The sequence below is a fragment of the Falco rusticolus genome, chromosome 3 (genome assembly GCF_015220075.1).
Source record: "Falco rusticolus isolate bFalRus1 chromosome 3, bFalRus1.pri, whole genome shotgun sequence".
NCBI classification, from domain to species: Eukaryota; Metazoa; Chordata; class Aves; order Falconiformes; family Falconidae; genus Falco; species Falco rusticolus.
The window spans coordinates 41136436-41158528 of record NC_051189.1 but is presented as its reverse complement, the minus strand read 5'-3'; the positions used below and the strand labels follow the sequence as shown (position 1 = coordinate 41158528).

Sequence of the window (22093 nt, the reverse complement as noted above, 5' to 3'; positions counted from 1 at the left end):
TCCTGAGGATCAGGTAGGCTTTCAAACCTTCGGGCACATAATAACATGCATTCGTGATATTCACTGTAAAGAAGACAAATCATATGAACCCTGGCCATACCTAGTCCCCACACTGAGGGCTCCGTATCTCTGCTCTGCAACAATGTTTACATGTAACCTTTTTGAACTGTTAATTTGTAAAACATGATATTAAAAGACAAGCAGAAGACCCTAATTCTATACCAAAGAAAGAATCCTTTCCACAATGTCGACTCTCCATCTTCTAAGCACTCCAAAGGATAAAAATGTCTATAAAAAGTCCAATGTGTGAAGAACCTGAAATGTGTTGATACAAGTTTAACCTACAAGGGGCAAACACTCTGCCCAAAGCAATGCTGATTCAGATTGCAGTCCAGGTAAATCTCTGCTACCAGTTGTTTTAAGCCGCTGGAAAGCAACCACAGCTGGATGGCTTCAGCTGGGGGAACCCAGACACTGCAGCATGAAGCATGGCATCTCCTATGCCGTATAAAAGACACGTTATTGAGAAAACAGAAAAAGATAAACTTGTTTAGGAAATATTTTGTCTTTGACCTCCAAAAACAGTGGTAGTAACCAGTGAACAGATTATAAAAGCTAAACAAGCACCTGATATCGCTTAGTTCACACATGCTTGCTAAAGCGCCAGCTTGTTAACATCCAGCCCAAGGTACTGGCCCAGTTCTTCAGCCTCATCATCAGACCGATGAGGCTGAGAATCTGGCTCCAAAATAGCAGTAAGACACTTTGGACCTATCTATCATTCAGTTTTATGTCAATATAACAGCACAAAGAGCTGTGGTATTACACATGCAGAAAGTGTAGTAAGGCAGCAATAATTCAGGCATTTGAGGGGAAAACCCGCAAGAACAGTACAGAAGGTGCTGACCTGTCTCCCAGTCATGCTGTCTGGAGTTACACAGAGCGGGCAGTGCCCTGCTCCATTTGTGCACGATACTGAAAATCTGTCACCTGAACCTCTAGGTCCAAATTCGGTGAAAGGGTACAGTCTGAACCTACAGCATTACTTCAGCAATTTCATTGGCTTTAAGGTCAGAAAGATGCCTTTATGTAATCTCTCTCCCCATGTAATGTTTTGGTTTTTTTTTTTCCCAGCCAGAAATTAATAAAATAAGTGAATGGCAGGAAAAGCTAGAATTTATCTTTGAGTATGTCCACAAAATATTTTGATTTTGGATTCTATTTGAAAATAAACACTGTACTCCATTGTCACATATATTAAGCAGCCACATGTGGATGCCACAGGGGAGTACTCAAGTGCTACTTCGTGCTATTCTGGTTACAGTGATCACCAAATCCATGGGGAAAAGAGCTCATCATGGAAATTACTTTTTGGGTAAAGGAACTCCTTTTTGAATGCAGATGAGATTCAGTCCAATACTTACATGCATGCATTATTTTTCAGTGCATTATTTAAGTATATAAACTTACCCACATATTTAAGTGTTCTGCTGGATCACAGCCATAATGAATGAATAGTTAATGCTATGAACTAATAAGCTATATTTAAAAAACAGAAAACATCTTTTTGAGAACAGTCAAGTGTTTGTAACTGATTTAGGGCCTTTCAGACTTAGATTTCTATTACCTAGGAGTAGATGTATGTCTCTCCTTCACTTACAGAACAGCAAGTTCTGATGAACTGCATGTTAATGCATGCACTTTTAAAGATACAACAGCTGGTCAAAGAACTGAAATATTAAATTATGAAATATATGCCAATTAAATATAAATGGCACCATAATATTCAACATGTTTCTTGCAGCTGTTCACACTGTACTGAAAGTATATAAAAAGCCACCAGTTCCAAATTATACCATACTATATCCAGAATGCTCATGAGGAAGAAGGGGGACCCAAACCACAGGGCTTTTGCCTAGAAGTGGAGGTACAGAGTCCCACTCTCCATGTATTCCAGCCCCCAAAAGATCTATAGACCATCCTGAGGGTGCTGCGCTCATAAGGACCGAAGGCCATGGCTACACCCTTTCTGAAGTGTTCCCCTTTTTGAGGAAACAAGGATGGGTGGGAGGCTAAGCAGGTACAATGACCTGTTCAGTCAATTCTGTATGTTTGAGCTACTTCTCCCCTCATGACCCTCACTCTAAATCAGGAATAACTGGTGTAAGAGGAAATTAGTCTGTCCTTGCAATGGCATGATGGCGCTTTGTGGACTTGTAGTTAATTGCCAGGTTTTGATGCTCCGTATTATCCCTGGCTTGTCAGCTGCGGGTAGATGACTTGAGTTTCCTACCAATAGTAGCCTGTGGGCGAGCAGGATGCCTGCTTTACCTTTTCTTGTACTCGCTGGACTTTAGTGTTTTGGGGTAGAGAGGGAAGGTGACAGAAATTACTAGTTAATGGAATTTTATCTTTTATGGTCAGAGGATTTCACAGCAGGAAGACAGTATGGCCACCTTCACTGGGTGATAAAAGTTCCTTTTTTCTTCTTGCGAGTTCGATCACGACTACTGCTAGGGATGCACACAATTTCTCTGGCAAGTCTGCTTCCTTCAGCAATAAAAACTTCAGAACAGTGTTTGTTCAGCAGGTCTCAGTCCATATTTCATTCAATGTTGACAGTGTTGAAATTGACTTCTCCAGGAAGTTGATGTGTTTCCCCTGCATACCTTTATTGGCTTAGTTTGGCCTGTTAAAGCTTACTCACAATAAAACCTCCTTTAGGAATCAATCAAAAACTGGCCAGAGTTTGGGTTTTCTTTCTTTCAGAGGATGCTGATATAATTAAGTGATTTTGTAGAAATATATTCATCTTGTCAACATTATCTATAGCCGAAAATCCTAACAAAATTGTTTGAAAAGTAATCAATTATTTTTTGCTTTGCATATAAATTTGAAAGGAAAATTAAAAGGCTATTGAAAGTATGTAAACAAAGCTTTTTCAGTATTTCCTAAGTGAACATCTTTCCTGCTAGATTCCAGTTTCCCAAAGATTTCAAAAAAACAAATATTTTTGGAAGCTGAAGTGTCAGGATTTCCTAAAAACCGGGTGGTCTCCATTCTAACAAGCTCTGAATTCCCTTGAAATCAGCTCAGAAGCAGCAGCAGTTGCAGATGTGTCACTTCTATCACTCTCATTCTTTGCCATCAGTGTCAACTCCTGACAGTCCTACAAGCCTACTCTGTTCTCCCTTGTTTCTCACATGGAACAGGAGCACACAAGGCATGAAATAGAATAGATCAGGATAGATGATTCATCTTCAGCCTTTTACAATTCCCTAAATGCTCTGTTTCTGAGGTATTTGAAAAGATTGTTACTCTTCCTCTCACCCCATGACAATTTAAATGGGCTAGTGAGTAAAATGGATGGGTGATAGGCTACAATTACATTTTGTCCTGCTACTTTGCCTTAATTTCTGCCATAGCAGGAAATCCCTGGTGCAAGAGGCATTTGAGACTGGAGCAAAAGGAAACTTTTCTACCATCTATTCTGATCTTCTATAGCAAAAAAAAAAAATATACCAAATACCTTTGAGCCAAGGAAATTCATTTCTCAGGATAAAAAGTGTAGAAGCTAACACCTTACGTGGCAGATGCTGACTGAGGACGTGTTGTATCTGGTGACTGCATAAGAGAAAAAAATATTCTCAGGCTTGACCCCAAAAAGCTACTAATATGTACAGAATATCAGGAGGTAATTAAAACAATATTACTCTATGTTGTAATTGGGACTAGAAGCATCTGAGTTTGCAGCCAGACAGCAGGAATTGTTACAAGCCACAAAAATGGACTGAGACATTCTGAAACAAGCAGCCACCACTTCAAGCAAGGGAACAGCCCCGTGGGTAGTCCCACGTGCTGGTCAAGAGGAGCCAGGAAACAAAGAAAGGCAGCTGACAAAGGAGGAGAGGGAAATCTACTCTTCCCAGGGCAACTCAATGGATGCTAAGGAGAGTACTGCCTTTAATTTCAAGGACTTGGTTCCATATGTGTGATCAACTTACAATTATAAATTAAAACTAAACCAGGAATAATTCTGTTCAAAAATATGTAGACATTCTGCTCTTTCCTATTTATTTTCATGCAAGCTCTCTACGTGGCAAAATCCAAACCTGACTATCACTGAGTCCTCTTTTAAGAGTGCTTTTAATTTCCTAAACTTCTAAGACTTTCCCTGCAGGGCAAAAATACAGCTTTGACTTCCTAGCGTCCACCTGAAATCATTCTCTGCCCTTTGAGACATCAGTACATCATAAGCATGGCACTACAAAGCCTTCAGAGCAAGAAATGAAATGCCAAGTACATTTGATTAGAAAGTCTCAGCATCTCCTGGGGAGAAAACACACTACGGTAATTTGGAATAAGCAAAGGCCACATCATGTCCTGTGGGTCCACGCTTGCAGGCAATTTCTATTCTTAGCTCTTTCCCTGGAAGGGCAAAGGAGAGACAACTTGCCCTTTGCCTTCATAGAAGCTTTCATAGAAGCTGAGAAAAGGAAAGGTGGCCACGTGTGAGACAATTCATACAACCAGGACCTCCAGGCATGTCCCTCCATACTGCCCAGCACTGGGCCGCAGGAGGGGCAGAAGCGGAGCAGAAATGAGAGGGAGCAGCCAGCGTGCCCTCCCCAGCTGTCCTCAGCGGCAGGGAGCGCAGCATCCCAGCAGTGCCAGGAGTGGAGCGGAGAGCCTTGTAGCAGGCCACATGGTGGGCGGGCTGCTTGCAGCCCACTTGAAGGGTCTCTCTGCTCACTCCTGCACCATGCAGTGCATGGCCCCAGCCCCAGCCCCACACGCTGCTGGCTGCAATGGGCCCACCAAGTCCCAGGCGGCCACTCAGAAAGAAAAGGAGGCCATTAGCTCTCCCTTGAGATTTTTTCACTGAAGCTGAAGTAGACTGGCACACATTTCTGAAGGACAGCCAAGCTCTTCCTATCAAGCTATAACTGGTCATTTTCTTCTTCAGGAAAAGTACAGATTTGGCGCTAGTAACAGCTACCCAAACAACATTACAGAAATATGAACGTATCTGCTCTGGTACGTATGTATGATTCCTACACCTTATATGTTATTATACATTAATACTGAAGTTTTTTACTCCAAGCATTATACTTTCCTAGACTTTGTGAGGAATGACTATATCCCATCAAATGAAAATTAATGCACATTTTGACAGGATAAAGATATTACAACTCAACATTTGCAAATGTTACCTGATGCATAACTTTTGTATGGCTTAACATGTTATTAACAGTACTTTAAACCTTATGTTCTTTTTTTAAATTAATGCTTAAGTCTGAAAATAGCCCCTTTCAAATTCAGTTGAAGTAATGTCTTTAAAAGCAAACTTTAAACCTTTAAAATTTTAATTGTTTGCTGCACAAACAATTATCCAAATAAGTTGCATAGTTTAAACAAGTTTGGTTGTGCTTTGTAGCAGAACTCACAGTAATTACTCATCTCTTAAAAATACGATTTGCAGATATGAAGTTGACAATACATTTAAGCATTTTTGTGACATCTAGACATCAACGATACGAGTTTTTGTCACTCTTCTGCTGTTCATAATACCTCACCCTTACATTGATATTAGATCAGAGCATGGACGTTTAATGGACACATCTGAAATAATTACAAACACAATTTTTAAAACTTCATTGTTGGGAGAGGAGAAAGAAGAATTTGGGTTGGTTTGAGGTATCCAGCCCTCAGGAACATACTGTGGTTGTTTGCATTAAGCTTTGTTGGTTTTATCACATGTTACATTTAGATTAAAAATAGAAGGCACAGGTGTTTTACAAGGCGCCATAATTAGGTCAACCAACAAAACTAAATATTACATTACCAAGCCAGGGGTCTATATCTCAGCAGTGACTTCTTCCAACACATTTTCATTTGAAGAATTTATTGCTTCTGAAAAAGGGCCAGGGTATGTCTGTGCTATGCAGTTCATTCCTTGTGCCACACTGATGTCTCCTCGGGAACTGAAAGTAGGGCAGGATCTAGTCCGTGCATAGTTTTGTTGGGGTCCAGCTTGGCCAACCATCTCACTCACAGTGTTCACCGGCGAAGCCCTCCATCTCCGTCTCTGCAGTTGCTCTTCTTTACACTTAATGGAATACCAGGCCAGGAAAATAAAGAAGAATCCCACGAACTTGAGAGCAGCTGCTAACCCAAAGTAGACAAAACGAAACGAGGTGACATCGTATTCCCAACAAGATCCTTGTACGCCGCAATCCTGTTGCCAAAGCATGCACGTGGTGTCAATAACAGCTCCAAAATAAATTGGAGTGGGAATGTAAGCTGAAATAAAAATAGCAACAGAAATAATATGTGTTAGCATATAGTGGAAAACTTCTAAAGAAACTATATGCCTTAGCCAAACAGTGTAGGTTGAGAATTTTTGAGATTTCTATATCACTGTTCTCACATGAAATGTCAAACATGGAAAACTGGTCAGTCGATCTTCCCACCAACACTACTTATCCCCCACACAAAACATACCACAAATGAGAAAGAATTCAAGCAAATACAATGCAGCAGCACCTTACAACAGGTAATCACTTCAATTTACCATTCCCAGACAGCTCTTCTAGAACTATGCGTCCCCCAAAAGAAAATTCAGTGTTGCTCTCAGGAAATAAAATATGGGAGAGAAACAAAATACATTATCTCCAGAGCCTTACTTGCTGATCATTCACTGCCCATGAGCTGGGAAAGGGCAAGGGTTGCTGTTTAGATTACGGAGAAAAAGCTCCAATGTTTCTCTTACTGGAGATGGATGGAAGCAGTGAGATCACTAAAATTGTAACTTTTCTTTTGAATAGATCTTCCTCAGAAACAGAGTTTAACTTCTAAGGCTGCTAAAAATGCAGCCAGCCCATTGAATGCTCCTGCTTTCTCCAGTAACATCATACCTTTAAGACAAGTCAGAAACATCCTTCCTCAAAGCAAATTTACAGATGCAGCAATAGTGGCTTCTCTTCCTCTCTTAGAATAGCCCTTGCTTGCTGTACTCCTATGTTTCGTAGTAGCTGAACACCTGGTGTGTTCTTTTAGGCAGGATTTTGGAAGTTCAAGAGCTTGAAAGAAACTGCTTTGTGGAATAAAGACTTTTACCATGTACCCTTTTTGCTTTGAAACATTTGAAATTAGACATTAAGTAACAATGCTTCTATTTCAAAAATGCAAAAAGCTGTTGTTACTGCTTAAAGCAACAAAAATCTGTTTTCTAAAAAAGAAAAAACCTTATAAAATAATATTTAGTAACTATTAATTTTCAAACTAAATTTGAAACTGTACAAATACCTCTTTCTGGGACAAAAATGTTGTTATAGAAAGTCAGTAACAAAAAAAAAATCCATTCTCAGAGACAATGTTTTCAGAAGATATTAGTTTTAGGTTCCTCATACAAGTAGTCAGGCAATTAATTGCAGATTTATGGAATTGTAGTACTTTCATGGTACATTTAAGCTGAACATGCTGAGCCTTTATGGAAATGCTGAGTAACAGTAAGACTTACCGAGAGTTCGTAATAAAACAAACTGCATTCCTAGTGCAAAGGGCCGCTCCCCATCTTCCACAGACCTAGCAGGCAAAGAGAAAACTCCTCTGAAGAAACAGTCACAACAGACAATCATTGTGGTACGCTCTGGCTCTACCTCCTGGCTTTCTTCTGAGCTACAAAAAATCTTTGTCTAAATTTCTTCCATTTAGATTCTAGTATCATTAACTTTTATTGCTAGGAAAAAACATAGCCAGCCCCTTCTGTCCCTGTTTAATCAAAATCTCAGTCACACCTTTTAACCTTTCTTTACCTGTGTAAGGCCTGAAGAATTTGATCCAAACTCATTAAGGAAATTTAGAGAATCCAGCCAAAATGATGATGGCTTCTCATGATAGTTTCCTATTATTTCATCTAATGTTTTGCTTTATTTTCTTAATCTTTTTCAGATAAACCAGAATTTATGGAGAAAAAAAGAAAAGTTGCTGAAAGCTGGACTCAGCTTCTGAATTTAACAGATCTCTGCATAACATAAGCACTTCGGAGCTACTTTAGGAAAAATATCAGTAGAAACATCTTAACAGTCTCTTTAAATGCCAGTCCTTTTCAATACGGGTAATAGAGGATTTCTTCCATTGGTTTCAAAGGAAAACGTTAAGCTTAAGCTTTCAAAAGACTAAATACAAAGCAATGATATTCCACAATCCAAATACAATTTTAGTAAACCACAAATTTTCTTCTGATTTAAAAAATATCCTTTAAATCTTAACTAAAAGGTCTGAAATTAAGATAGGCAGCTTCTAATGACATTGAAATATAAGATTAAGATGCACAAAAAGGCTGCAGTCAAAGGGGTGCGGCTGTAAAATCAAGGTTTTGAAGTCAAGCACTCACTCAGAAATTAAGACATCGAAGAACCAGCTTGGGCCACCCATCTCAGACTGATGCACTGTGCACAATACGTGGTTTGGGACAGCGGGTGTCACTGTTCATGTGCGTGGGCCATCCTTTTTTTTTACTGAACATGACAAAATCCTGCTGGAGATGACCCTTACGCACTTCACTGTTGTGGGCTCACTGCAATATTAATGATCATTGACTGTAGTTTACCTTTGTGTAATTGCAGTGCAATGCCAATGTTGGGGGTTTTTTTATTACTGTTATTGAACACATGGAAAACCTGGAGACAGAATGAATAAGGTCAGAAGTTTCTGAATTATAAAGGTGACGTGCACACAGTAGTGGAGCTAAGGCTGCATGAGCAACTGGAATACTGATGTGCCCACTCCCCAGTGCTTGGCTTCACAGTACTAACAGTGATCCTTGCCTTCATTTTGTAGATTTTTTGAAAAGCAAACTGGAAGACAAATTCCACCACATGACACAGCACAGTCCTCCACGTGTCAGCAGCAGGCTCCTGCGTAAACCTCAGCCACCTGAGCTGAAAAAAACGACAGCAAGAGTGTGCTCGTCCTTGCTGGAGATGAGACACAGATGCCTGCCAGAGGGTTTCAGAGCTCTGCTCACAGCCAAGCCTAAGGATAGCAAAGCCAACTCCTGATCTGTCTTGTGTTTTCTAAGGCTCTGTGACCTATTACAAAGATTTGTCATTATTATTTTTATAGGGGGAAAATTGTGAGCAGCAGCAGAACAATAGTAGTCTCAGAACATCCGAGTGAAGGTACAAAGCCAACACTACCAGAAGAGAATCCCACTTGGTTAAGAGGACAATCTTCACAGAAAGAAAAGGCCTGGGACTCGTTTAAAAAAGCTCAATTTGAAGAGAGATTGACCTGACAAAAACAGGTCAAAAGGTGTGTCTATGTTAGCAATTAACACCACTCAAGAGAAGCAGATTTACACAGCTAAACAGCTCATGCTGAGAACCTGACATCTATACCACAAGCATTTCAGGTTTTGGAGGGATTTACTTCAGATCAGCTCTAACCTGGTCCCAGGGACTGAATGTCCATTTGCATCTAGATCACTTTGGGTGTGCTTCTGAAGAGCTTCTCAAACACTGGAACAGGTTTCCTAGAGAGCTGGCTGGTGCCACACATCTGTCAGTGTTTGCACAATGCCCTTAATAACAGGCTTTCATTTTTGGTCAGCCCTGAAGTGGTCAGGCAGTTGGACTAGACAATCATTGTAGGTCCCTTCCAAGTGAACTATTCTATTCTATTCTATTTTTCTAGCTTCCAGCTCATCTTTGTCCAAAAGAAAGTTACTTCTTGAACTCTGAGAGCTATTCAGCTTCAGATTCCAAACCAAACTGACATCGTTAAACCATTCTCTTTGTCCTTCTGTTACCAGTAGAACCAATACCCATAGGTGTGCTTTGGAAATCCTAGTAATTATCTCATTTTCCTCTGATTCTTCCTCCTCCTCTTTTAAGAACAGCAACATACATTATATAAATACAAACTTAGTTTAGCAGTAGACCATATTCTATTTTATCAGCTCACTTTTCTTTAAAAATCAGACTGAAGCTCACTTATAGAAGATGTATTTTAAATGGATAAATATGTTATAGAGAGTGAGAATATTTATCAGACCAGATGGCAGAGATGGGAAAAGCCAATCCAAAAACCTGAACGATTTCATTTTAAATGGGCAAATAAATGACAGTACCTTTCCCTACAAAGACTGTGGTGTTCTCTATCCTTAAATGACCACAGTGTCAACAACACTACTACAGTTCAAGTTCAAAATTCTTGTGAAGAAAAAAAGGGAAGATTCAATAACAGGCATGTGGCAGGAATTAACACCTTTAAGAAGGAGAAAAGGATAATAATAAATACTAACATTTTTTTCATTTTCATTTGAATAAGAAGGCTGAGAATTTTTTCAGGCATAATCATTTTCTTACATGATGCTTTTACTTGTTCTCTCTTTGTAGCACCTGGAATTTGCTGGACACTTTGTGTTTCCTAAAGTGGATTATCATGTTACATATTCTAAATACAAGCAAGTTCCACACTATCCATGTCAGCCCTGTTCTATTCACATTTTAAGGATACATAAGCTTGAAGGAGTTTGGCTGCATTGCCCCAGCCTTTCTGACGCAGGCAGCGGTGATAGCAGGCACAGCAAAAATACCTGAAAAACCACAACTGACTTCTCACCTGAGTGTCACTATGATTGCTGACGGCTGGGCACACGCTGTTATAAGGGTAACAATGAAAAGAAATATCAGGAAGGGGATAAGCGTGTTGCAGGTTCGATCACACTTCCCAGAAACGGCATAGCCATTCTCATTCAGGTAGGTTTTGACAATAACCAGCCGGAGCTGACTGCGCTGGCCCACCGTCGGCGGAGTGATCACCTGACGACTCTGGACACAGGCACATTCTGTGTAATTTCTTACCTGAGGAGAGTGAAAAAAGGAAATTTCCACATGAAAATCCCACACCAGAAAGAAATTGTGCAGAGACATGGTACAACTGTCCCATGGCACTTCCCAGCTGGGAATCTTCTGAGCAATCTGGTCTAGTGGAAGGTGTCCCTGCCCATGGCAGGGGGGTTGGAACGACAGGGTCTTTAAGGTCCCTTCCAACCCAAACCATTCTATGATTCCATGATTACCCCAAGTATAAGCCAAGTTACCACACCATTTTTAAAGCTGGCCAGGATTCTCCAAGACAAGATTGCCTTTCCATTGCTTTATTTAGGCTGAGTTTAAAAAAAGTTTTGGAATATTTTCAGAAAATTCTGCCAAAACAATTCAAAAGAAAAAGATTTGTTTCTATTGTACTTAAAGAACTGTGAGGAAACACTCTTAAAGTAGCACCGACAATGCCATATTCTGGAATTTAGCAGGCTGTTGACTTTTCATATTCAGGACACGTCTTCTGCCATCTCAGTCGAAGTCTACCCAGGTTCGGCTAAAGACCAACAAGCTGCACTTCACGCTTGGAGCCCAGGACCTTCCAGCTAGATGCAGGTGTGGGTGAGGACGGGATATGGACAGGAGCAAATTCAAAGAATAAGAGAAAAGCAGAGACTTAAACAGTGAGACTGAAGGACATGAGGGATTCCTGAACTGACAAAGAGGCTGAAATTAAGATGAACAGACTAACAAAGAAGTGGCATTTCACAGGGAAAGGGGACCGTGACTTGAGCAAGGTGAGGAAGAGCTAGATCAGATATAGCCTCCTGTCACACCTATTCTACTATTGTTTTCCACTAATCTAATGGCAAAAGGGTGTGCAGCAGATCAAAATACTCCAGTGCTGAAGAAGAAACAGGTCAGGACCCATGTCATGTTACAGGAAGGAGTTTTTCATCTCAGTGTTTGCATCCATAAAACCTAGGACCACACATGCACGGAAGCTACATTAGAAGACCATCTTAAGGTTGCAAATTTAAGCACCTGGACATCAGGAAATATCCAAATTATGGTTGCTTGTCAATTTTAACGTATGTTTGTATGTGTTCGTGCTATGATGTAGCCTCATATTTTTTTCCCATGGGATTTAACCGAACATCTTATTAATACATCAATTTATCCAGTATGTTACCTCCCATTTTCAAAATGTGGCTCCAGGCATTTTTTTCCTCACACTAAACATATTCCACTACAAAGACAAAATGACTCATATTTCACATGGATTTTTCTATCACACTCACCGTTATAGCTTAACTCTTTCTAAAAGGAAAATTTTATCTTTAAACCAGTTATGAGATGAGGCACTGATGTTATCTCAATTTTGTATCTAAGTAACTGAAACAGATCAAAAGTTTCAGAAATGTGGGTGGATAATTTGGAATCCTTTTTTTTCCACAGTATTTTCCATTATCTACAGCTTAATATATTCTAAATGTAACTTTTCGAGCCTTCAGATACAGAAGTAGGCACCCAGTGCTTCTACAAATGGCACTTCTGGTTATTGCTTATGTCCATCATCCAGAATATGAAGAATACCAAATTAATGACCATCTGGGAGAAGCTTTGTTTAAGTGACTTGCCCAACACGACTGGAGAACGAAGGCAATGACAATCCAGCTTCCCAAGGCAGCACTCCGCTCTCTAATACCATGAGTATCTGCTCTCTTCCAGCAGCCCCTCACTGTAATCTCCTTATTGCTTCCAAATGCAAATGTCAAACAGGTATCCTACAAAAAATAGTCCTCTTTACTACACAGTCTTGGTTCATCACCAGAGAAACCAGGTCTGCGTAGTAAATGAGACAGATGTAACAGAAATGCTAGAGCAGGGGTCCTCAAACTACGGCCCGCGGGCCAGATACGGCCCCCCAGGGTCCTCAATCCGGCCCCCGGTATTTACAGACCCCCCCACACCCCCCCACCACCAGGGGTTGGGGGAGGAAACCAAGCAGCCGCAGATGACTGCCTGCCACTGCATCCGCGCGCCGGCCCCCGGGTTAAAAAGTTTGAGGACCCCTGTGCTAGAGTATAGGAATATATATGTAAAACAGGTATGAAATGTACACTGGCATCCTTTCTCCTACTTCCAATTTTTAAATGGTTAACTTTGAAAACACTGTATGTTATAAACTTAAATCCAAATGTTATACATTACCAATATTTTGCGTGTTATACAGTGGCACAAGCTTACATCTGTTGTTTTAAATAACCCTACATAAAGCATTATTTAATGAAGTAACACATTTTCCTACCAACGTCAGCCCTATTCTATTCACCACTAGCTACAGACTTAAAACTTCAAGCTATGAAGGATCTTTTCTTAAATCATAAGAGGAGATAGTATGTTTCAAAATCTGTAGTGAAAAGCATATACTCCCAAAGTACCTCCCTAGTAATGAATTAATATGCTGAATTGATATCAGGTGAAATGTAGCAAAGATCAAACCTATGTCTCAAATCAGCAAAGCACAACTAAGATTTATATAGACACCGAAAGTTAACCACACACTTTCATCACTGGCTTTTCCAATTGGGCCAAAGCAATTTTCTACTAAAAACAAGCAAGATACTCCTTAAAAAAAAAGAAAGGAAGAAACTATAAAGGAAATAATCTGTGGCATCTACGTATGGACCTGCGTTTTCAGACCATTATCCAGTCAACTTGAGAAAGCACAGCACTGGACCTAACACCTTCCTGCTTCACAGGCTGGCTCAGGACTGCAAACCAGCAGACTGATACATCAAATAAGCTTTCAGGAAAGCACAATCAAGTTCTGAGAAAATGAATGCTTATGTTACTTCCTGTCTTTCTTAATTATCCTTTTTTAAAGGATAGTTCTTTAACAGAAGAACTTAAGAGTTTGCGTTTTGTATGAAACAAGCACAACCATAATGCTCTGTTGAAATTTAGGTCAGATTCTACTTTTCATCTGTTTGCTTGTGCCCAGTCCTGGAAACTGCCAAATTTCCGTGGTGTCATTTTACCAGCAGAATGCTCTTCCCCAGTCCAGTATAACTGGAAGACTGCGCTGTTACAGGCAATATATTTCCAAGAAAGGAAGTGGATTATTAACATCCTTTAAGTTTTGGTTACTTGAGTTCAGTAACAATCACTTCATTTAGCCTGGAAGAGGTTTAGAGAAAGGCTGTGAGAATGGCCAAACTATTTCACAAGAGCAGAATACATGGGCAGTCTTTACCTAGCCACGCAAACAAAAGACCTGTCAATACATTGGTGCAAGCGCAGCTGCTACTTATGCAAAATGGTGAGGCTGAGACAAACACCAGTGGCTCTAAACAGGCCACAACTAAAATTAAACAGGAGTTTAAAACACTTTCAACTACCTGAAGAGCTAAGTTCTCCCTTCCATTCAGAGAGGGAGCCCAAAAAACCCCCTCCAGGCTTCTTTTAAGAGTAACACTGCTGAACTTGCAGAAAGACAGTATGACGTGGCTGCCTATGTTAGCAGCAAGCTGAAATAGATGACTCTGACTCAGGGTCCCCTCTGTGAGCCCTGCAGGAACGGCAGACATGCAGGCCACTGACACCGGAGACTTCAGAGTCTGTACTGGAACCACCAGCCCTCCCTACCCTGTGGCACTTCACACTCACTCAGCTGGAGGATTACCTTGGTACAAATGAAGTTGTGCCTCAGGTTTGTACATAACTGAAAGGAAGGGGGGAGGGACCATGCAACAGCGGCATTACCAGCCTTGCAGAACACGGAAACGCTCATGGACGAGTCAGCTGCAGAGCGACTTCTCCGAAGATCAGAGGGGGCATACTTGTGCTAGAAACAGAGCAGTCTCCGACCTGCATCAGTCCCAGGGGGCACTCGCAGGTTGGATGTGGGTGGGTGGGTGAAGCACTTACCCCTGTGCTATGGTTTCCACCATTGATGCAGCCAGCTAGGCAAGGATTAAAATATGTTATTCCATCTGATCCACAGACAGGCTCGTACTCATGAATCTTACATCCACAGTTAACATTACAGCTCCCAGTCAGATTCCTGTGGGCCATGGCAAGAGTGGGACTGAAGAAAAGAAAAAGAACATGCTAGTAGAGCAAGCATAGATATCCTGCTGTTCAGAGGGAGAAAACATCCCGCTCGTTAACTCTGGAACTGAGAGTTTATTATCAGAGAAAATCTGCATTAACTCTAGCTTATGTACGTTGATTTAAGCAATATAAAAGAACACCCAAGCCACCCCTGCCATCAGCCAAAAACACAATACAAAATAATACCAAAGTTTAAAACTTGTATCTTATTTGCCTAGGTAATAGCTGCATTTTTTCCCATTTTGTTTTTTTTTTCCTTTAACAGTTAAGACACCACTATTTTATATGCCTGTCCTAAGCTGCAGCACCTGTTGATTACTAGAGAAAAGCTCAGTGACAAGATGTAAGCATTATGTGAACTAACAGGCATCTCTGCCTACATACAACTACGTTAGAAATGTAATGCTTTTATTATTTATATGTATATGTGAAATCTACAGGAGCCTCTCTAGATCCGAAGGAGTGTTGTGCTTTCACTAAATTGCCTGTAGAAGAACCACTGCTCGCTCCCTGAACCATTCCCCAAGATCTTGCCAAAGCCCAACTTTCTAGGTCCTCCCCAGAAGGGTTTGGCAGTATGCTCACAAGGAAAGTAAAGGGAACTTCAAAGCTGAAGGACGGACACACACACCAGAAAGCAGGCTCTTCACTGTCACACTGCCGCTCCAAACAGGTGGTCAAACCGATCTCAACTGCCACAGCTGGGAACTGCATCAACCCTTCACTGGCAAGCACCGTGACAGCCTGTGCACACCTTCACCATGGGATGAACGTGTTAAGGGATCCCAACCAGGGCAGTAGCTCACAGCACCCATCTAGCTCGTGGCTCATGTAACAAAGCCTGAATCAAGCACTGCACTGAGACAGCTACAGGTCTCTCCTGATGCACCGTCTCCTCCAACTCACACTCTGCGTGGCACATGTCTGGGCCCCTCTGGAGAAAGCAGGTTATTCAGAAGCAGTTTGGTCCCCCCAAATGACAGTGCCCTGGGTGCTGGGAGTCCCAAAGCAAGACAGACTCCTAAGACAGAACAAATATCTGATATCCTGAGCTGCCAAGGGGCAGCCAGTACAAACCACTAGGTGCCAGTGTGCAATTCACGGCTGGAACTGAGGTTTTATAAACATATAATCCCACTGGGCTCTGCTTTCCACGTCAGTTGTACCATTTCAGCTCAATCCAGAAATTACAAAGGCCTTAGTAATCGCAGCTGCATATCTCTAAGGTCACACACTCTCATCAGAAGATGACAGGGAAAAAATACACCCGCTGAGCAAATGGTACTTTTTGCTACCAGCAGAAAGAAATCACTCTGGTTACAACTGACCACTGGCTGTCACTGGCACAGTTTTGACTCCAAGTTGAGTAAGTTACACAGTCACCAAATAACCAGCTCCTCTCTTATTGTACCGAACACGTTCAGCCCTGCCCAAAACAACTCTCAGGTCACTTAAAATGCCAGTTTTGGGCACAAACCATGAAGGAGACACCCAGCTACTCCCTGCGCTGAAGGAAAGTCCAAGTAACAAGTACTTTTAACAGTCCTGGTAGGGTTGAGTACAAAGGGCTTGAGTACAAAACAAAGGAGTACGAGCATTAGCAGGCACAAAGGCAACCTCACTGAAAGAAAAGAATAGTAAAAAACCCTACATAACTGTATATACAAATTCTGATGATAGAGGAACAAAGAGAGGTTAAAAATGAAGAGTTTAAGAAAAATGGATACTAGTTTGTTCCCAGATTAAAAAAGACTGGCATAAGTGGAGCCAGTGTACATAGCTAAATAATCAGAGGCTGTAAGGTGTCCACTCTCTGTTATCTAGAAGCTTCTCATTAATGAGAAGTAGTTAATAACCATAGCATATTTTTCTGACAAATAACTGGTTTTGAAAAGGCATTTACTTTCAATAGGCATATTTTCTTGAAAATCTCAGACTAGTTTATAAAGAGCTACTATACTACTTTCGCCTTTTCAGTCACTGGGATTGCTCAGATGAGTTTGTAGCATTGCTTTTTTTTCCCTTGGCTGGCTAAAGACTAATTGAAACACAGTCACATTTTCTGTGAAACATTCAGACACATGAAAATGGCTGTTGAGCCCACGCCTGTCTCTTCACCAGTATGCTGTCTCAAACAGTAGCCATAAGAAGACAACTAGGAAACAGCAAGAAGAGGGCAGCAAACTTCCCCCAGAAGAGTATTCTTGCCAGCCTCTTATGAGCCTCAGCCCAAAATATTTTCTAAGTCTGATGTTGTTTTTCTAGTTAATAAACCCCATTTTCCCCCTGCATTTCTCCCACTGACAGTAAATTTTTAGCATCTACAATATCCAACAGAGAGGATTTTTTGACAGTCCGCGGCCTGTTACAAGAGCTGTTGTTTGTTTTGAACCTGGTTCTTTGTAGCTTTATTTGACAGCTCCCACTTCTAGTACTTTGCTTGTAATTCTGAACACATGAAGGTTCCTGAAAAAATAAAATTAAGGGGTTCCTGTGGCTCACATGAAGATATTTGCAAGGTCTAGTGAAATCTTGTAGTTGCAATTAAATAAACCACATCCAATATTAACTAATCTAATCACATCTAATATTACTTGAAGGCATTATGCTGGAAGGTACCTGAAGCATAGGCATAAAGTATTACTTTTTATCCATGCTATTACTGAACATGCTAGCTCAGGTACCAAAAAGAAAATAACTGTTCTGCTTGCATATATATGCAGACACACCTGGAAATGTAAGTTATTTTCTGCTGTCATTATGCAGCGAAATTGTAACAAGCATGAACTTTTAAATTATCTATGTTATGTTTATACCTATTTTTACTACACTTGCCATGCTCTCTGTCTTGTTTCAGGTTGCTAAATTAATTTAGTAAGTGGAAAAGCAAGAGTCTGCGGTGTGGTTTACTGCGGGTTCAATTTTCTGCATCTCATTTGGAATTTCATCTGGGTTTGAAACCACTGCCAGCAACATGAATACATTAAGGCAATGGAAAAGTTACCTGAATGACCTTATTCATACCAATCTATTTCCAAGCAATAGGGTTGGCTGAAGCTAGAGACCCTAGCTCTTACTTCCCAAATACCTTTCTGTCTAAAGAAATTACAGTTCCTGCATTCTGAAGCCACGCTCCTTCTTCACTGCATAAGGCAATTCCAAGCCACTGAAAACTGAAAAGTAGCTGATATTAACATTTTCACCTGAAGCTTCTTCTGTACTTAGGAAAACCCCCATTTTTTTATATTACTTTGTCATCGCTGCACTCTAGGCTTTGCAAGTGTTATTTTGTGTCTCAAAGTACCTGAATATTAGGGACTGCATATTCGCTATCGCAATGCACAAGTTTTTCAGATGATAGTCAATTTCAAACCACTTATTTATGGGCTGTAATTTGCAATACCTAAGCCTCAAAGATTTAGTCCTTCCCTGTCTCAAAATCTGAAAGGCAGGTTCTGTAAGGAATCAAGACTGGTGGCACTTCTGAAGATCTCAAAAATTCAGAAGGTGCCCTGAACCTCCCTCCAACAGCTTTCTGACTGGCACTCTGGCCAGGGAAGGGAGATGGGAGCTGAGAGTGATGGCAGACCAGATCAGAATTGGGTCTAGAGACAAGAATCACAGCCAAGCTCAGTCCAGTGATCATACAGCAAGTCCAAGGGAAAGGAGGGGCAGGCCCTCACCTCCAGCTTTCTTCACAGCAGCCCTCAGGAGTGACAGAGCTGACCCTGGGACTCAGCCAGCTAACTCCCTAACTCAGGTGACCATGCTCATAGAAGTGCGGGGGGACACACTCTGCGCCCTGACACTGTACAGAAATACCGCTAGAGACAGCTCAGTGAGCAAAAAGCTGCCCCTCTGTGCTGATAGCATTCTCCAAACAAACCACACTTCATGGATTTAGAACAGAACTCTTCTGAAGTGGAGGAGGAACCTCCTCTTCATCCACTCTGAAGTTGCCTAAGGTGGGAACACTGGGCTTCCATGTCCTCCTCAACCTGAAGCCATACAAGCCTACATCTCCTTGATGGTGTTCTCATCAGCAAGCTCCAGAATGGTGTCTCTTTCCACCCTTCCTGCTGAAGCTGAACATGATCTCAATACTGTCCACGCCTCCTCACCAATCACTCTTTACTGCCATATCTACAAGCAAAACCTGGAGCAGAGACCAGGATCGAAGCCATTTCTTCCAAGGGAAATCTCCTTTCAGCAGGTTATGAAGTTCCTCTCTTGCTTACTCTTACATCCCTCATGGATTTGGACATATTTCAAATGCTTCCTTCCCATCTTTCAGACACAGCAGCTTAAACACCTGCACCTATCTGGCTCCTTAAAACCACACAAGAGTCTATGCTTGGTCACTTGGAGAACTCTGGCCAAAACATAAACAACAGCTTATTTCACTTCAGTAGTCCTTGAGAATAGGTAGCTATTCTAATCTTTGAGACTGAAGAGTACAAAATATGCTTAATCTGGGTTTGGGGAAGAATTCATATGTTCCAAACATGTCCCAAAGTCTTTCTGTCAATGCACTCTACCTTCTGGACAGGGGTCACAACAGTAGAGAACTAGTTTATTTAGGTCAGAAGACAGGGCCGTGCAGACCCGAATATTAGGGACTGCAATGCACAAGTTTTTGATAGCTAGAGCTCCTGGTGGCTGAACACTGAAGAAAGGTGGTGCTTTAGAATGGCAGTTTTGGATAATTCTTTTCTTGTGGATTTTTATTGCCGTGATACCAGAAACCTTTGGCGGGTTATTAGCTTAGTTTAAAAGATTACTTCAATACTCCATGTGCCACTTTTCACCGGTGTTTCCCGAACTGCAAGAGCTGCCGCTGATGGCTCAATCACTCTGGCCTCAGTCAGCAGAGGGGCACCGCTTCTGGATTCTCTCCCAAGAGGCTGGATCTGCCTGGCTCCATGACACAAAGCTGTCCCAGCTCTTCCTGCCCGATACTTTCAAACTAGCTGACAGTTTTTTTTGCAAATGGAAGCAAAAAGTGTCCTTTGTTGCATGTTTATCCAGTGATCCACTGATTAGATATGAAAACCCAGCTCCAAGAATACTGAAGCAATCCCTGCAAGGCTGAATAGGATAAAGAGAAGAGGTTGCAGGAGCAAAGTTTGAAGGCCTTTACCTAGACTAGTATATACACATGAAAATACCCCACGCCAGGACAAGACTGTGCCCTTGACTCTCACACCTGAGTGGTAAGTGGAGCTGCAGGCACCATCCATATTTCTGCCTTGGTCCTGTGGGCAGTCCAGCACAGAAGACCTAACCTTCTGAGAAAATGCCCTTAGACCCTTGCAGAATCTGCAAAACCAGACAGAGCTAAGTACTGAGCTCTGTTGGGGCATGAATATTGCACGTACACCATAAGCAAAAACCTTGCTTGGGAATTATGTCGGTATGCACAACCTCTCCGCACTGGGCACCCCCAGCATAATATGAATAAACGGTGCTGCCCTTGTTTGCCCTGCTCTTGGTATTTCTCAATTGCTCAAAAGGGGCCACTGCTGTTTAAAACTACCTCAAGAATTCTCTGGCGTAAGCAGATCAATAGATACCCAGGGAATTTTTTGCACCTCCTCAGCCAGGCAGGAGCTGAACAGGAACCTTGACTGGCTTTGCGGCTGCACCCTCAAGATCCTGTACACATGCTCACAGCTGCTATGCCTGCAGAGCCCCAGGAGTGCTGCTGTTTCCTTGTCTTCACGTCGTATTGTGTGGGCAGGACCACTGTGAAGGTAACACTAGCATCAGGCTGCATCCCAGCTACGCATGGACCACAAAGGATGTTCTTCTGCTCCCATCTTCTACACCCGACTAGATCAGAGACTCAGCTGGGGAGCCACTCTACACACAGTGACTGTTCACCTGTGTCGTCTGTCACCTCATCTCCTGTCATCGGTGACCCTAAGCAGTATGACTGCTGCTTAGTGGCTTCCACTTGACTCATTTTTAAAGTATTTATACACCACCATTTCCTTTTGCTGATTATGCTTGTCTTTCCAGCTGGGCACTTTTGCAGCTGATCAAATGTTACTAAGTACCTCTTAAATATTTATTGACTTTCTACTGATCACACAAATCAAGTTCACAAATTTAGCTCTTGGAGCCACTTTACACTTTTATGGTCTAGTTGGATATTAAGCAAAGCCTTTCTGAGTGTTTTCTTTCTTGTGCCATAAACAAACAAGGCACAGTTTTAGAAACAAGTTGCAGCTTGAGCAGGAAATTAAATATCCAGTACTGATACTGGTTCTGTCACCTTCTCAGCTATCAGCTGAAACTTGTCTTATTATATCACACTGGATTCCAGAAAGCAATATGCACAATACATCATACAGCAACAGACAGACTTTTCCAGTAACTTACCAACAGAACCTCTTCCAGCTGGAAAACACCAAATCACCAAAACATTCCTCAGGAAAATACTGATTTCAGCAGCACAGTGACAGAAGTTTTTCACACCAACAGGCAGCATTTTTGGAGTTCCACAAACTCCTAGGCAGCCTGCTGAGCTGGATGTCCCAGATGCCTGAATACCTGGGCTAAGGAGGGAGATGACTCAACCTGCCTGGGAGACCCTCATGCCCACGTCCCAGCTGCCAGCAGGGCTCTATCACCCTGCACATGGACAGGTCCAGGGACAACCCAGGCTGTTGGGAAAGGCACAGCTTGGGTTCCCCTCTTCAGCTTCTCCCACCATGTGAAACACATTCTTCTGAACCTCTTACCCCTCCAACACCTAAAACCCTTCTCAGCAGCAGGTGGGTCATGTTGTTCCACAGGCAGGAGAGCCCCCCGCCGCCTTGCTCCACTTACATAGCTAACATGCCTCAGCTGCATTGCTGAGCATTGCCATCATACAGAAGTTAGGAAATCAGCTTAAAAATAAAGGTGGATGAAATCAGGCAGGCAAGAAATGAGAAGCATGAAACTGGAAACTCAACCGAGACCACTGTGATAATTTAATCTCAGTGGCATTTTTTTGTTTGCCCCGGAAGAATACTTAAGTTTACACATATGCAAAGTAAATATACTTAAATTAATAACTTCTGCAAGCTGTGTCTCTCCAGCTTTTATCACCTTTTGTACCTCAGCAAACCACTGTAAGGTTTATTTGGGGGATT

The 22093-nt window shown here is 41.7% G+C and overlaps 1 protein-coding gene across 1 annotated transcript in view; it reads right to left on the bottom strand.

The window, feature by feature from the left end:
• Positions 1–1102: 1102 nt before the first annotated feature.
• SLCO5A1 (solute carrier organic anion transporter family member 5A1) overlaps positions 1103–22093 on the bottom strand; it is a 79822-nt gene continuing 58831 nt past the window's right edge. The window contains exons 8-11 of the mRNA XM_037379121.1: positions 14766–14925; positions 10630–10871; positions 7523–7587; positions 1103–6303 (exon numbers count right to left, since the gene is read on the bottom strand). Coding sequence (XP_037235018.1) covers positions 5858–6303; positions 7523–7587; positions 10630–10871; positions 14766–14925 — 913 coding nt within the window. The 3' untranslated portion in view covers positions 1103–5857. The remainder of the gene's footprint in view (positions 6304–7522; positions 7588–10629; positions 10872–14765; positions 14926–22093) is intronic.